We start from the raw sequence: 17021 nt of genomic DNA on the forward strand, positions 1-17021 counted from the left end.
GTCCAGACGTTTGGGTCATTAAAACTGTTTTAGGTCAGAATCAGTCCAAACTGGAAAAGTGAGCTGTTGCTCATCGGGGTCAAACGTCTGTTTCTGGTATAAAGGATAAACCAGCACATTGGTGGTCATAATGTTCTGGCTGGCCGGTGCGTGCCCTTAGATGTTGGCGCGGTAAAACAGGTGTGGAACTGAAAAGCAAGAAGTAGATGACAGAAACCAGCCGGTTGTGTGAAGATGGAGCGAGAAAATCAACCTCCATCATGTCTCGGGGTCCTGCAGCTGGAGTCTTCAGTGCATCTCAACCGATCCTGAAGAAACTCTGTGCCGCTCTGTGCGCCGCCCCACCTCTGTCATTATGTGGCTACTGAAGTTTAGATACTTTACAACGTCCTGCAATCCCGACCTTGGAAGTTCACTCAACTCCTCCGGTGTCGAGTGAGGACCGGTGTCCTCGGTCCAGACGCTGAATACCGACTGTGGCCGAGCACCTTGGATGGCAGCCACCACTATCAACGTCACTAATCAGTGAAAGATCTTTAGATTGGCAAAATGCACATGAAAGGCTTGGTTTGTTTTTTCATTTAGTTTTTGCTTCTTTTTGCACAACACGACAGGAAGTCTCCTGGCAATCTGACTTTCACTTTGTAACCACCTTCAAACAAGACTTTCGTCTTCTTGATCAGATGCCCACAACATTTCTTCTCGGTCCGCTCAGTGAAGCTCCTCGTTCCGTCTTCAGATGCTGCCTCCTGCTTTTCCCTCCTCGTCACCGCCTCTTCTCCGGACATGTCCGTACATTTGGAAGAACGTTTCCATCTCCCGCTGCAGCGTGCTGTTTCGCCGGTCGGCATCAGCCTTGGCCTGCTGCATGTTGCGGATCTTGATCTCGGCGACACTCTGGCTGCGCTTCTGCTGCTCCAGACACACGCGCAGTACTGCCACCTGCCGTTCCAGGACGTCATTGCAGCGCTCCAACCTGAAACGGACACGCAAACCAAATATTTATCAGGCTTTGATCAAACACTAGCAAAGCTTTTTGTTTCAGGTTAAATCTTTTCCTTTGTTTCATCATATGGACCTTCACCAATCAAAGTTGGGTAACTAACGGAAGTTGACCAAGAAGGTTATGTTTTGGTTTGAGGTGATCCTGGCGCCCTCTATTGGCCAGCCGCGGCTGGTGTGAAGGCACTCTTTGTGAGGTGAGGTACTCTTTTCATATCTCACCTGTATATCCTGGCCTGGTATTCAGCCTTCTGCTGGTCCATCTGCGTCCTGAGCTCAGCCAGGAGCGAGTGAGGGTCCTGGGCCTGCGACTGAGGCTCTGGCCCCTGGACGTCTGGGGGAGCGGAGGGCAGGAACACCTCGGAGCTGCCCATACTAAGGAGACTGTTGCTGAGCACAGAGCCGGACGCTGGGGAGGTAGGGTGGTAGACGTCCTCATAGCCATCATTGTCATCATCATCATCATCATCATCATCATCATTGTCATCATCGTCATGATCGTCGTTCTCATTTTCCTTTTCAGCAAACCGACCTGATGGCTGCCTTTTGCATCTTCTTGAACATATGTTTAGATGATCTTCCTCAGTATGATCACTGCATTCATCTGAAGGTAGAACCTCACCGGAGGACCATGAAGAGGAGGAGTCTCTCCCTCCCTCCACCTCCTCTTGCTCTTCTTCTCCCTCACAACTTTCAATGAGCTGTTCCTCAGAGTCCACCACAAAATGCAAACTGCTAGTGTCGTCCCTCTCCAGGTTATCGTAGGGGGAGGGAGTACTGTCTTCCTGGGCCTCGCTGCTGCCCCCACTGGCTGTCTCTGGCACTGTACTTCCTCCCTCTGCACCTGAGGAGCTCCAGAAAGCAGAGGTGGCCTCTCCTGAGTTGGGCCAGGCTTGAGCCCAGGCCGAGGGTGCCGGTCTGGGCTCGGACCCGTCTGCCACACTGTCCTGTAGCCCGAGGCTGCTTGTTGAGGCCTGGACCTTTGCTGGGGAAGGTCCCCGGCCACTGTGACACTGATGGTGGTCTACGTTGTGTCTGTCGGAGTGGGGCTGGACGGACTGACTGGAGGAGGGCAGCGGGTAGAAGCAGTTCTCTGGGTGGGAGGATGTGTAGCGGTGGCCAAGGTGTCGCTTCTGGCCAGATGACAAGTCTGATTTGGCAGCAGCGGCGGAGAAGACACAGCTACAGAAAACAAGAAAAACGACTCTTTAAATGCTGGACACCTCCAGTAATGAAGATTAGAATTTGTCGCAGAAGCAGACCTTCAACAGCTAGTCCAGTTTAACGAGCTTGTGAATAGACTCGGTTCGCTAAACGTCTATTCAGCTAATCATGAGGCATTGTTGGAGCAGGCAGGTTTTACCTGGAAGCGTCTGCCCCGGCGGCAGCTTGTCCCGCCTCCCTGGAGAGCTCCGCTATGAGTGGCAGAGACAGCTGACGGAGGCAGGGCGGGTGGAGGTGAGGCTGCTTCAGGGCGCCAGGTGAGGCGTGCACTCCTCCTGGTGGACGGCCATAGACCGGCGGAGGGATTTTTGCAAACAGGGACTTGTGTTCTCTGATGAGCTCGATCATCAACACCTGGACCAAAGTTGCACCTTGAACACAGTTTGATTAGAATTGTTCAGCCTCACTTTACATCCACACATCGTTTGTTTGTCTATACTGATTTATGCGACGTAGCGTTGTAATGGAGAGACGATACGCGAAGTCAGCCTCCATAAGAACACGACAAACACAGAGACAGACAACTGTAGAACCCGTTCACATGGCGTTTCAAGTGAAAACTCATTGTTTTTGCATTTGTGTTTGAGAAAAGTTTCTCATTTACATGACAACATTTTTTAAAAAAGAAGCAGTTTCCATGTTAGGCCACTTGTCGGCGCTGTTGGTTGTTTTAGTAATGAAACCACATGCACATGCAGCAGAGAACAAAATGCTATAAACATTAACAACAGGGGAACATGGACATTCTAGTGGACAGGCCATCAAGTTGGTTTGTTATTACAGAGACTATCAAAATAAAAGTACCAGGTCCAGGAGAATGTGGGGAAATGCCTGTACAACATACATAAATCCAATTTTTCTTCTACAGAAAAGAGTGGAAGTGGTTACAGAAACCATATTAATCCTTTATTAAGACAACTAAAAACACTGAAATTTAAAGATTTAGTGGAGTATAGCATTCTAAAAACCATGTTTAAAGCTCATCTGGAAATTTTACCAAACAAATTGCAAAACAGATTGGCCAAGAGAAAAAGTAGATTTGAACTGAAAGGAACTGAGGATTTTACAAAACCCAGGTTTCAATCGGCCGTAATGGAAAAATGCATCTCAATGGAAGGAGTCAGTCTGTGGAACAGTCTTGATTGTAAAATTAAAACTTCTAAATCCACTGATGTATTTAAGAAACTTGTTAAATTATCAGAAATACGACACTGCGGAGTAGCAGATCAACCTTATTTATTTATTTTGTGTTTGATGTTTTGGGGAAAAAAACGGCTGCATGTGACGGCTCAAATGAAATGAACTGGAACTGTAAAGGATTTTTGTGTTGATAAGGGGCCGACATTATAAGTTTTACTTCTTTCTGCTCCTCTTCATTCATATGAAATGCTGTTGTTGCATTGTTTTAAATGAATGAAATAAATAATAAAATGAAATGAAAAAACAAATGAAATGAAATGAAAATATGACTGATGCCGTCATTAGTGAACTGGAACGTGCATGTGCAGCACACGGCATCGACATGCTTCAGTCAGGACGGTTGACACAACCGAAACAAATGACTTCGGCCAGAAGGAGCTGGTCTCAGTGGTACGAGCTAATGCAGGAGATGCTAACACTTTCCATTGTTTGAGAATCTCTGAGTGGGAATCAGTCAGCACTCCTCCATTCGTCATTTGACCTTTTGTTCTTTTTTATTTTTTATTAACCCTTCACATTATTCAGTCTCAAAAACTCATTTGTTGTTGTCACAGATGGATCATTAGTATTTCTGCAGCAAATTATACTTAAGAAGCACACAGTCTTACCTCTACCTCCCATAATGCTTTGTGGGTCTTCGGCTTTGGCTCGGAGGATGTTTGGTCCGAACACTGTGGCCAAGTTCTGGACACTCATCTTGTTACTGCCGGAGTAACTTTGGACTTCATTCAGGAATCTGAAAATAAATCCACACTTTGGGTTTTGAAAGCTGATCAACATTAATGACACATAGGATTCTTCTGAATTCAACCACATCTGTATGATTTATTTCCTCATATCTAGCTGGGGTTTTTTTTCTCTTTTAGAAGTTGACTGAGTTGAAACATCGCCTCGTTTGTCTTACTGGCAGATGAAGTCAAGCAGGTTAAAGTTTGCCACTGGTAACTCATGAAGAAGATTCCTCAGCTCGCCCAAAGCCTGCGTAAAGAAAAGATGTGGCAGGAAGGGAAAGAAGAAGAGAAGACAAGGCATGACGACAGTGTGGATTTTCCTTCAACATTTATGTCATTTTATGCAAAAAATTTAAATTCACTGCATGTGTCAGAATCACTCCACCATAGCGGAGTTAAACCACTGGAGGGCAGCAGAGGAAGGAATTCCCCTTTTCAAGCCATGAGCTGATGAACAGGGAGATGAAGTTTGCTGCACTTACTGTTGTGTGGTCATTTGTCAGTTTCTGACTGCAGAGCAGGAAGTCCTGGTAGCGTTTATAAGGAACCAGAGGTTCTGGCAGCAGTCTGAGGTAGAGCTTCAACAGCGACGCCACAGTGTGGACGTCTGTGCTACTGCAGGGAGGCACACAACTTCCTTCAGACACTGTGGTCACACAACATTTCTCCAGAGGACAAAGTGGAGCCGCTGTACCTGTCAAAGGTTGGTCTCTCCCCCGAGTCAAAGGCCTCCTGAAGCTCTTTGACCAGGCTGGCCCGTCCAGGCTGGCGAAACAAGCTGACTTCGTGCAGACCTCGCTCCCGGATAAAGGCCACACATTGCTCTACCACTAGAGGAACCAGACGCACCCCGTAACGTCGTTCATACAGAACCGTCTCCTCCAGACGCTGACCAAACACTCCTGCGGGAGAGACGGCGGTGAATGAGATCGGATGCAGAGGAAGGATTGATAAACTCTGCTTTACTGTAAGACATTAGCCAAGGGTGAGACTGTGAGCTGTACAAGTGGGATGTGCTGCTGCCCCTAAACTCCAGTCGGGATAAAAGTTGTATGGGAACATTGATGGATAAACTTTAGCTCCAACACAATGTCTTGAAGCTTCTACTTAATACATAGTCAACATAAACACAGTTGGACTTTCTGGGCGTACCGGTGAAGGGGATCCAGACTCCCTTGTTGAGACTCTTCAGCCACTCGTCTCCCTGGCCTGCACTGTTTGATAAGAAGAAGTAGGAGCCTGGACTGGCCAGCACGTCTCTGTTACCTACAAAAATACAACCATAGGACAAAATATAGTATTTCCTCAGTCTGGTCCAGTTACGTTTGTACTGCCTTCACAACAGGCTTTGGCCGGTGAACTTTTGTCTATAGGTATTCATTCATACAGAAACTGGGCCAAAGTTTTGATTCTGTCATATGTATCTGGAACATTACGGGAGCCAACTGTTTCAACTTGTTCTTCATGAGGAAAACCTTTGATTTCAAGTGAAACATTTCAAGTGAAAATGCATCATTATTGTGTTTCAGTAGCGCTTTGTAAATGACTTCAATTTTCATGGAAACAGCAGAAATTCTCAAAATTATGTTTTCCTGTAGGGCACAAGTGGGTGCTGTTTGTTCTTTTTTTGTAATGACCACACACATACAGCAGAGAAAAATGGGCTCTGAACATTAACAATGGGAGAACATGGACATTCTAGTGGACAGACAACTAAGTGTCCATCCACACGAGAATGCCGGTTCACCAGCCTGTCGTCCACAGGAGGCGGTTCTTGAAGCGTGAAAACTGTTTTTTTTAACAGGGGTCTCAGAGTGGGGAAATTCCAAAACCCAGCTCGTGCTGTTCAACCCCCCCGGGGTGTGAACGCAAACATGATCATCTGTGGAAAAAAGATGATGTAATCAACCCCGTCTTCCCCCACCGCGGTCTGTGATGTCATCAAATAACCACAACAGTCAAGCACAAGCTCTGGTGGAGCTGCAGAAGTGACTGACGCTAGCAGCAGGAGGGGCAGGGACTATAGACCTATAGAATCAGAATAAAATAGAGGTTTAAGAGCAGGAGTGTACTTCTAAATTTCTATGTGGTCAGGCTTCTTCTGCATTTTTGGAGTGTCTTGGTGAGCCACAGTGCCCCTAAAGGCCTGGCATGTGTACTACATGCCCTGAAGCCTCGTGCTGAGCTGAGTTCATAGTGACGTTTGGACAGAATTCATTTTTTAAAACCTCGGGGAGAAAAAAGATAATTTTGCCTGGTGTGGATGTGGCCTAAGTTGGATTATTCTAAAGGGGACCGTCAAAATAAAAGTGCCAAGTCCAGGAGAATCTGGAGTGGGAGTCGTGACACCACGCTGGAAACATTGCTCTGATTGTTTGTTGAGCATGTGCACAACTACTAGTTACTCCGTGGTGAGCAGCAGCAGCGTCTCCACTGTCCCGAGTGTTTTCAGAAAGTTTTCACCGGTCTTCACAGAGGTGGCGCTCGGGCGTCTTTGAAAAGTTGCATTTTCAGTAGCTCCAAGCACAATTGTTATGTAAATGTTCCCTTAAATTCCCCAATAAACATCAAACTTATTTATTGGGGCTGCAGTGTCTCCAGTGTCTTCACGGAGACAGAGCCTGAGCGTTTTCAGAAAGTGGTATTTTCCCCAATTGCAAGACTACCGAATCAAAATGTTTTTGAAAAGTTACATCTCTCCAACCACAGTTATCATGTAAAGACAGCTAGAAAACCCAAGTGGTGTTTTGTGTTTTCATTTGAAAACATTATGGTTAAGTTATGGTTAGGTTAAGGTTGGGTTAAGGTTGGACTAAGGTTAGGTTGTGGTAAGATTAAGGTTAGGCTAAGGTTAATGTTAGTTTAAGGTTGAGTTGAGGTTAGTTTATGGTTAGGTTAAAGTTAGGTTAAGGTTAGGCTAAGGTTAAGGTTAACATTAGGCTAAGGTTAAGGTTAAGGTTAGGTTATGGTTAGGCTATGGTTAAGGTTAACATTAGGCTAAGGTTAAGGTTGGGTTATGGTTAGGCTAAGGTTAAGGTTAACATTAGGCGAAGGTTAGGGTTAAACATAGGTTAAGGTTAGGCTAGGGTTAAGGTTAAGGTTAGGTTATGGTTAGGCTATGGTTAAGGTTAACATTAGGCGAAGGTTAGGGTTAAACTTAGGTTAAGGTTAGGCTAGGGTTAAGGTTAAGGTTAGGTTATGGTTAGGCTATGGTTAAGGTTAACATTAGGCGAAGGTTAGGGTTAAACTTAGGTTAAGGTTAGGCTAAGGTTCAGGTTAACATTAGGCGAAGGTTAGGTTTAAGGTTAGGTTAAGGTTAGGCTAAGGTAAAGGTTAACATTAGGCGAAGGTTAGGTTTAAGGTTAGGTTAAGGTTAGGCTATGGTTAAGGTTAACATTAGGCGAAGGTTAGGTTTAAGGTTAGGTTAAGGTTAGGCTAAGGTTAAGGTTAAGGTTAACATTAGGCGAAGGTTAGGTTTAAGGTTAGGTTAAGGTTAGGCTAAGGTTAAGGTTAACATTAGGCGAAGGTTAGGTTTAAGGTTAGGTTAAGGTTAGGCTATGGTTAGGCCGACACACTACGTGGAAAAGTTCAATTAAAGGATGTGATTATACCTAAAAATGTCATCGTTAAAATGACTTTGCCGACCAGGGGATTTTCTGGTTGATTGTGATTATTTTACATGTTAACAGTCTTCAGAATATTGATGCAGTTTCAGTTCATGTAGAAACTCTCTGTACAATCTGCACTTACTTTATTCATTCACTCATTAATGATCCTTCCTTTCTTAGCCCATTTCCATTTCCCATCATGCCCCACTGTCTGTCCTCATCAAAGTCACACACACACACACACACACACACACACACACACACACACACACACACACACACACACACACACACACACACACACACACACACACACACACACACACACACACACACACACACACACACACACACACACGTATGAAGCACATAAAGACTCACACGATAAAGGCCTTGGGACCCTGACTCAGCATTTATCAGGTGCCACTCAAGGGCGCCGCTCTGGAGCGCAGCTCCAGTTCAGGAGGGATTAGTGAGTAATATGCTGATGGGGTGTGTGAAGGTGCGTGTGCACATGTGTCTCACCTTTGTGGCCCGCACTGTCATGTTTCCAGGACTTGAAGCAGCTGAGTCCCATGCTGCAGCTCTCCAGGTCTCGTGGTCGCCTTTTGCCGCAAATCAAACTCAACAACGTGGAAACTAAAGGCGTAAAAGAGAGGAAGTGCTGAGAAACAAAGTTCCAGTGCAGTTTTAATCTTTCTGTCACCCAGTTTCAGCCATCAGGGTGTATTTTTCTGGACTTTCTGATGGACCATAATGAGCTGCTGGAAACGGGCCATGAAACACAAGCTCATGGATATTTCACCTTACAGGACTAATTGGGGGTCTTGTCGTTGGATTTACTTGCAGAGTCGTCCTTCAGGGAGGTTAAATGATCAATTCTCTGTGAATTATGTTTTAGTACGAGATTCCAGATTGAGAATTCTTATTCCCCAGGAACTGTAAAGGTTAAAGGTTGTGAAGAAGAGGGAGGAGTCTGGGTGGAGGGTAAATCTTGCAGACAGTCTGCAGGTTTGTTCTATTCCTGATGGGTATTTAGATTGAACACCAGGTTTGCATTTCCAGAGGAACATTAAAATGGGAATGCTGAAGTTGAATAAAGCTGAACTGTAATGATCTGCTGGATTAGATTTAAGCCACGTCCCCATCCGCAATGGCTGGGGGTGTGGCTTTCTTTCTTTCTTTCTTTCTTTCTTTCTTTTTTCTTCTTCCTTCTTTCTTCTTTTTAAAACTGTTTTTAATGCAACTTCAAAGAAGCCAACTGCTGTTAAACTCAAATGAATAAGAAGAAGAATTAAAAAAGATTTGGATCACTATTGCGTCACTTCCTTCAGCATTCACACAAATATGGCCAATATATAAAAATAGAATATTCTATGCATTCTAAATAGTTTTCTGAATCTTACAAAGCTTCTTGTCATGAAGATTCAAACTGGGATCTCTATAAGACGCCAAACAGGAAGTGAATGTAACAGCTTCAACTCTGTCAACATGAGCAGAACTTTTGAAAAGATGCCCATTGAACCAATGTTTGTCTTTGGATTTAACCCCTAATAAGACTTTTCAGTAGTTGCTGGGCCTCATAGAACCATGTTTGGATTCATGGTGACACAACCTGGTGAAGGATCCTGGTTGAAAAAGTTCTTAAAAGTTCTTACAAGTTCTTCAATGGACTCAGCGCTTCATTGAAAATGGCCTTCGGTTGATGTTACAGGGAACTGAGTGGTGTTCTTCCAGGTTCTTCAGTGAAGACAATCGACTGCCTTGTGATAAATACATCACAGGATGAACGTCCTGGGAGGGGTTCTGAGGGAGTCTCCTCGGGGATTGAACTTTCTGACGACCAGTCCAGGGTGTATCCTGCTCTCGCCCATAGTGAGCTGGGATTGGCTGCAGCGCCCCACCACCCTGCAAGATAAATCGGAATAGAAGACTGATGCAAGAAAGAAAAAAAGTCGTGATGTGGGCACTTGGAGGTCTGTTTTTCGGATAAAAACTACCTCCAGTTATTTCTCAGGGAAACTCAGTGAAGGTTCAGGTCGAACTTCAAGAGAAGTTGGCTGTTTTCGTCGCTTAGACAGAACCAGGACTTTAAAGCACACGTCTTCAAATCGTGCCATCGTGATGAACTATGAAGAAACAATGAGAATGTAAGAAGAAAAAAAAAAGTCAACTGGAATGCTGGTTTTCTTTCAAGCATCACCCGTTACCACGAAGAATCACAAATCACTTGTCAGACGTCCTGCCAGTAGGTTTCACTGCTTCAGAGTGGACGGTCACATTTCCACACCCACTCAACTCCTCGCGGTCTGCAGCCCGTCGAAGCACCGGGGAGACTTTGTCTCACAATGACACACAATCATCTGTCTGTCCTTCTGGACTTTCTCAAAGCTTCCTGAAAGAACACAGGACTGTTCTTTCTCCGCGCAGAGGATCAGACTGCTCCATCCTCTGTGTGGGCGAGCTTAGTATTCCTCCCCGCATCTTCCCTTGTCTCCATCCCTATGTCCTTTGCTTTATGAGCTCCTGAACTGGACGTCCTGCCCCCGTCTCCAGGACCACTGCCGCACATTCAAATGTCCATGTCCACGTCCTGTCCATCCTCATCCCTCCTCTTCTTCCTCCTCCTCCTCACTCCATCCCTCCTCACTTCTGGTCTGTCTTCCCCGTCTTTGTCCCTGTCTGGCTTGTCCTTCTGTCTCGTTCCTACTATCCCCTCCCTCTTTCGCTCTCTCACTCCCTCTCCATTTCCCAGTAGTGTGTGTGCCCCCAGTTGCCCCCCTCCCCATTTGCCTCATCAATAACCATGCTCTGTGCGTGTGTGTGTGTGTGTGTGTGCGTGCATGCATGCGCACGTGTGTGTGTGTGTGTGTGTGTGTGTGAGTGTGTGTGTGTGTGTGTGTGTGTGTGAGTGTGTGTGTGTGTGTGTGTGTGTGTGTGTGTGTGTGTGTGTGTGTGTGTGTGTGTGTGTGTGTGTGTGTGTGTGAAGGCTGTGCATTAGGAAAATTGGTTCTCTGCGACGCAATACTGTTTTACCAAAGTAATCACAGATGATGGCGAGAGAGAGAGAGAGGGAGAGAGACAGAGAGTGAGAGAGAGAGAGAGAGGGAGAGAGACAGAGAGAGAGAGAGAGAGAGAGAGAGAGAGAGAGGGAGAGAGACAGAGAGGGAGAGAGACAGAGAGTGAGAGAGAGAGAGAGAGAGAGAGAGAGGGAGAGAGACAGAGAGGGAGAGAGACAGAGAGTGTGAGAGAGAGAGAGAGAGAGAGAGAGTCAGTCAGAGAAAAAGATGGAGTTAGAGAGATGATCTGGCCCAAAATCTGCTGCTGCTGAAGTATGTCCTGCTGAAAAAAAACACGCACACACACACACACACACACACACACACACACACACACACACACACACACACACACACACACACACACACACACACACACACACACACACACACACACACAGCCAACATGATTCAAGTAGACATAAAAGTGAGAGAGGCTCATCAGCCCAGTCAACTTTTGAACTCAATTAAAGTAAGAAGAATCTCTCTCTCTCTCTCTCTCTCTCGCTCTCTCTCTCTCTCTCTCTCTCTCTCTCTCTCTCTCTCCAATAAGCCTCATTGGTGTGAAGTACAATACGGCATATACAGTAGTATATTGCTAAAGCCTTGTTGTAATCAATATGAGTAATGCAATATGAATAGACGGCCGGCCTGTAGGTTCAAAGATATATCAAAAGATTGCAGCCAAATGTAATCACATCATTTGAATGTATGATCCCTAAAGCCCAGGAGTCAATCTACTTCATGAGCCCATAGTGGGCAATACAGCCGGGTCCACCCTGGGAGGTGCCCCGCTGGGTGGGGTCAAACAAAACCTGCTTGGAGGCCCCCTGTCAAACATTCACCTTCATCCAGATCCCCTGAAATGCTTTAAATTAATTATTACTTGTATGGCACAGTTATTCACTGTCAGTCGAAGATGAACTCATAGAGGTCAAATGTCAAGGTGACTGTGATGACATTAATCTGATCTTTGATTTAACTAGCAGAAAATTGATTGAGAGAAAAGAACACTGCGTCACATGCTACCCCAAATCAATACCAACACCTGTACCTGGCTATATGTGGAGAACAAGCAAGCTCCTTTCAGAAATAAAGCTTGAGTCAGGGATAAAACTGAGGGTAGCCTTATTGTGAAGCCATCGAATGCAACATCATGAATAAAGATCCAGTCAGCGTTTCTACACAAGTATTGACAGTATTGTTAATTTCCTCACTAATGCTCACCTGCAGAAATGTCATCAGTAGGTCCCGAAAGCGCCAGCTGTAGAACTCCAAAGAAACATTCTTCCACGATCAACCAATGTTTGGGGTTCAAAATCTCATGAGGAGAAGAAATTGTTGATTTCTTGATCATTGATGGATAAAGTGAACATCCAAATGTAATGAGGAATTCAGGCGCACTGTGAGCCCAATAATCCACCCTGGTAGCCTCAGTTCTGATCAGGTTTCATTTTGCAGCAAAGTATTTAAACATAAATTGAGCACTTACACATTTAAACATCCAAAGGGGAAGGGACCATACATTGTGCTGAAAAACCATCAGTAGTACTGAATCAGAATCAGTGTCTTGTTAGTCCTGCTCCCAGCAGGTACACCACAGGGTCCAGAGGAACATTGGCTTTCAGAATAAGTTCAAATTCTCATTGTGTCCCCTAAGCTATGTGTGTGTACAGGCTTCACGAAGGCCACGGCCTCTCATGAAGGCCACACCCTCACCTGAATACCACACCCCGTCCTGAATACCACACCCTCTCATGAATACCACACCCTCTCATGAAGGCCACGCCCTCTCCTAAATGTCACACCCCCTCCTGAAGGCCATGCCCTCTCATGAAGGCCACACCCTCACCTGAAGGCCACACCACCTCCTGAAGGTCACGCCTCCTCCAGAAGGCCACCCCTCTTCCTAAAGGTCACACCACCTCCTGAAGGCCACACCTCCTTCTGAAGGCCACACCTCTTTATGAAGGCCACACCTCCTCCTGAAGGCCACACCTCCTCCTGAAGGTCACACCCTCTCCTGAAAGCACACTGCTGCTCTGTTTTTGCCGGTCATATCCAGTGCCTGGGTGTCAATCACAGTCAGCTCCCCAATATGAAAATCAATCAGAATGTTGCCTTTCGATGAAACTGGGCTATGCTAAATGCCATACATATGTTCACAATGCATTAGTGAATTGATACACCGTTGCTACGCTCTCCAGCTAGTTGGCAGGTTAACAGGCAGGATGACAGCGCTAGACACGATAAAGACATTCTCAATTTTCTTTTGAGGAAAAGCAGCAGCTTTTAAAAGATGGATGACCAAAACCTGAGCTACCAGACCTTCAGCAAAGGAAAGCTCAGAACATTGTTCCTACTTTCATGTGAATCTGTGGTGCAGACACTCTGCGGGAGTGGGCTCAGAACCACAGGCAGCTTTAGGGAGTGGTTTCAGCACCACAGACAGCTTTAGGGAGTGGTTTCAGCACCACAGGTGCTCTCCGGGAGTGGTTTCAGCATCACAGGTGCTCTCCGGGAGTGGTTTCAGCATCACAGGTGCTCTCCGGGAGTGGTTTCAGCATCACAGACAGCTCTGCAGGCGTGGTCTCAGAACCACAGACAGCTTTAGGGAGTGGTTTCAGCACCACAGACAGCTTTAGGGAGTGGTTTCAGCACCACAGACAGCTTTAGGGAGTGGTTTCAGCACCACAGACAGCTTTAGGGAGTGGTTTCAGCACCACAGGAAGCTTTAGGGAGTGGTTTCAGCACCACAGACAGCTTTAGGGAGTGGTTTCAGCACCACAGACAGCTTTAGGGAGTGGTTTCAGCACCACAGACAGCTTTAGGGAGTGGTTTCAGCACCACAGACAGCTTTAGGGAGTGGTTTCAGCACCACAGACAGCTTTAGGGAGTGGTTTCAGCACCACAGACAGCTTTAGGGAGTGGTTTCAGCACCACAGGTGCTCTCCGGGAGTGTTTTCAGCATCACAGACAGCTCTGCAACAGCTCTGCCCTCAGATTGGTCTCTGTGTTTCTGTGTTTCCAACATAAACAACAGATGTGCTGCCATGTCATGAGATAAATCTTGTTGGGAGAGTCTGGAGAATGATATTGAATAATTTTTTAAGTTTCTTTTAAGGTGTTCCACCGTTTTGATTTTGTTAGATTAACACTTGCCAGCCGAAACATGTAGCATCACGGAGCTGATCACTGCAATCAGGGGCGTCCCAACAGGATAAGCAACACAGGCAATTGCCTCGGGCGCCGAGCTAAAGGGGGTCCTGAGGGACGGCTGACATTTGTCAATTTCAATGACAAAATACAGGTTTTGTCCATCACTTTGAGACTAGTTTCAGAACCTTGATGTCATTTTTCACAACTCTAGAAACAAAACTCACAACAGTCAGCACTTGTATCACAGACTTTCCAATGTTCAAAACATTGCATTGTTTATTCGTATATTTAAAGAAAGCTTGCACTCACAGAATAATTGGTTCAATCAACTACTTTATCCAGAAATACCATCGAGACATTTCTTTACATCACACACACACAACATACACACAATGTCACTGTTTAGTCGTTCGTACAACCATTAAATATTGTAGTACAAAATACAGTTTTGGTCAATCACTTTGAGACTAGTATCAGAACCTTGATGTCATTTTTCACAACTCTAGATACAAAACTCACAACCAATGATCAGAATGCACTTTTGTTCAAAACTCTAACACTTTTTTTCACTCACTTGGATACAATGCACATAAACCAAAGATCATTTGTCCATTGAACTTTAATCACCGGTTCAAAATGACACAACTTAACAACACAGGACAATCATTTCAAAATGCCATTCACACATTACATTTCTAATGACTGTCTATTCATTTCATTACAATATTCTAACTATCAATTGATACAACTACTCAAAATGACAAGCAACTGTTCTATTTTAAAGCAGAGTCTTGGAAACTGAGGATGAGCATGTTCAGATCATGACATTTTCAGGATGATTACAATGATTGACACGACCTGTGACACCAATTTGTTAATGATGATTGAGCTGATCTTGTGGTATATAAGGAAGTGACATCCACAACAACATATGTCGTGATACAACATGGAGCAGGCAGGTGGGCACCATGGAGGTCGAGGAAGACGTGGTCAAAGGAATGGCAGGGGACAAGCACCCAGTTTGAGAGGTGGCCATGGGTCCCGTTTGAGAGGTGTGGGGGGACGGGGTCGGGGACAAAGACCAAGACAGCAGCAGCAAAGAGCCTCAATGAGATTATAGCAATGGTTGTAGATTATGTCATCAATCATGGCATGACAATGATTGAGGCAGCAAGAATGGTACAACCAAACCTCAGAAGATCAACGTGGCCTCAATCATGAGAACGTTCCTCAATGAGAACCGGTAAGTGTTCAGCATACACTACAGTAAACTTTGCAGTGTAGTACTGTAGTACTCTTACTGTAATTGTCAAGTTATTGTACACTGCATGCCAATGTGCAGCACAGAGTAGGAAATGTGACTATTACTGTAAAATGTGTTCTACAGTATGATGACATGTTCTTCCTGTCATGTTCCTACAGAATTGAGACGAGACCCAATAGTGGAGGTAAACTCCTCACTGAGGAACAGGAACCAGTAGAGGAGGTAAACTCCTCACTGAGGAACAGGAACCAGTAGAGGAGGTAAACTCACTGAGGAACAGGAACCAGTAGAGGAGGTAAACTCCTCACTGAGGAACAGGAACCAGTAGAGGAGGTAAACTCCTCACTGAGGAACAGGAACCAGTAGAGGAGGTAAACTCCTCACTGAGGAACAGGAACCAGTAGTGGAGTTAAACTCCTCACTGAGGAACAGGAACCAGTAGAGGAGGTAAACTCCTCACTGAGGAACAGGAACCAATAGTGGAGGTAAACTCCTCACTGAGGAACAGGAACCAATAGTGGAGGTAAACTCCTCACTGAGGAACAGGAACCAGTAGTGGAGTTAAACTCCTCACTGAGGAACAGGAACCAGTAGAGGAGGTAAACTCCTCACTGAGGAACAGGAACCAGTAGAGGAGGTAAACTCCTCACTGAGGAACAGGAACCAATAGTGGAGGTAAACTCCTCACTGAGGAACAGGAACCAGTAGTGGAGGTAAACTCCTCACTGAGGAACAGGAACCAGTAGTGGAGGTAAACTCCTCACTGAGGAACAGGAACCAGTAGTGGAGGCAAACTCCTCACTGAGGAACAGGAACCAGTAGTGGAGGTAAACTCCTCACTGAGGAACAGGAACCAGTAGAGGAGGCAAACTCCTCACTGAGGAACAGGAACCAGTAGAGGAGGTAAACTCCTCACTGAGGAACAGGAACCAGTAGTGGAGGTAAACTCCTCACTGAGGAACAGGAACCAGTAGTGGAGGTAAACTCCTCACTGAGGAACAGGAACCAGTAGAGGAGGCAAACTCCTCACTGAGGAACAGGAACCAGTAGAGGAGGTAAACTCCTCACTGAGGAACAGGAACCAGTAGAGGAGGTAAACTCCTCACTGAGGAACAGGAACCAGTAGTGGAGGTAAACTCCTCACTGTGGAACAGGAACCAGTAGTGGAGGTAAACTCACTGAGGAACAGGAACCAGTAGAGGAGGTAAACTCCTCACTGAGGAACAGGAACCAGTAGTGGAGGTAAACTCCTCACTGAGGAACAGGAACCAGTAGTGGAGGTAAACTCCTCACTGAGGAACAGGAACCAGTAGTGGAGGTAAACTCCTCACTGTGGAACAGGAACCAGTAGTGGAGGTAAACTCACTGAGGAACAGGAACCAGTAGAGGAGGCAAACTCACTGAGGAACAGGAACCAGTAGTGGAGGTAAACTCCTCACTGAGGAACAGGAACCAGTAGAGGAGGTAAACTCACTGAGGAACAGGAACCAGTAGTGGAGGTAAACTCCTCACTGAGGAACAGGAACCAGTAGAGGAGGTAAACTCCTCACTGAGGAACAGGAACCAGTAGTGGAGGTAAACTCCTCACTGAGGAACAGGAACCAGTAGTGGAGGTAAACTCCTCACTGAGGAACAGGAACCAGTAGTGGAGGTAAACTCCTCACTGAGGAACAGGAACCAGTAGTGGAGGTAAACTCCTCACTGAGGAACAGGAACCAGTAGAGGAGGTAAACTCCTCACTGAGGAACAGGAACCAGTAGTGGAGGTAAACTCC

The 17021-nt window shown here is 45.8% G+C and overlaps 1 protein-coding gene across 1 annotated transcript; it reads right to left on the reverse strand.

Moving 5' to 3' along the window:
• Positions 1–735: 735 nt before the first annotated feature.
• Positions 736–8342, reverse strand: LOC308139941 (rho GTPase-activating protein 22; the record flags this gene model as incomplete). Its single annotated transcript, XM_080509552.1, has 9 exons — positions 736–976; positions 1225–2184; positions 2366–2597; positions 4041–4162; positions 4331–4404; positions 4640–4772; positions 4852–5059; positions 5310–5423; positions 8291–8342. 9 exons carry the CDS (start codon positions 8340–8342, stop codon positions 736–738), a joined length of 2136 nt encoding a protein of 711 aa, XP_080365678.1.
• Between the last annotated feature and the right edge of the window lie 8679 nt (positions 8343–17021).

The sequence above is a fragment of the Blennius ocellaris genome (assembly GCF_963422515.1).
Source record: "Blennius ocellaris genome assembly, chromosome: 14".
Taxonomy (NCBI): domain Eukaryota; kingdom Metazoa; phylum Chordata; class Actinopteri; order Blenniiformes; family Blenniidae; genus Blennius; species Blennius ocellaris.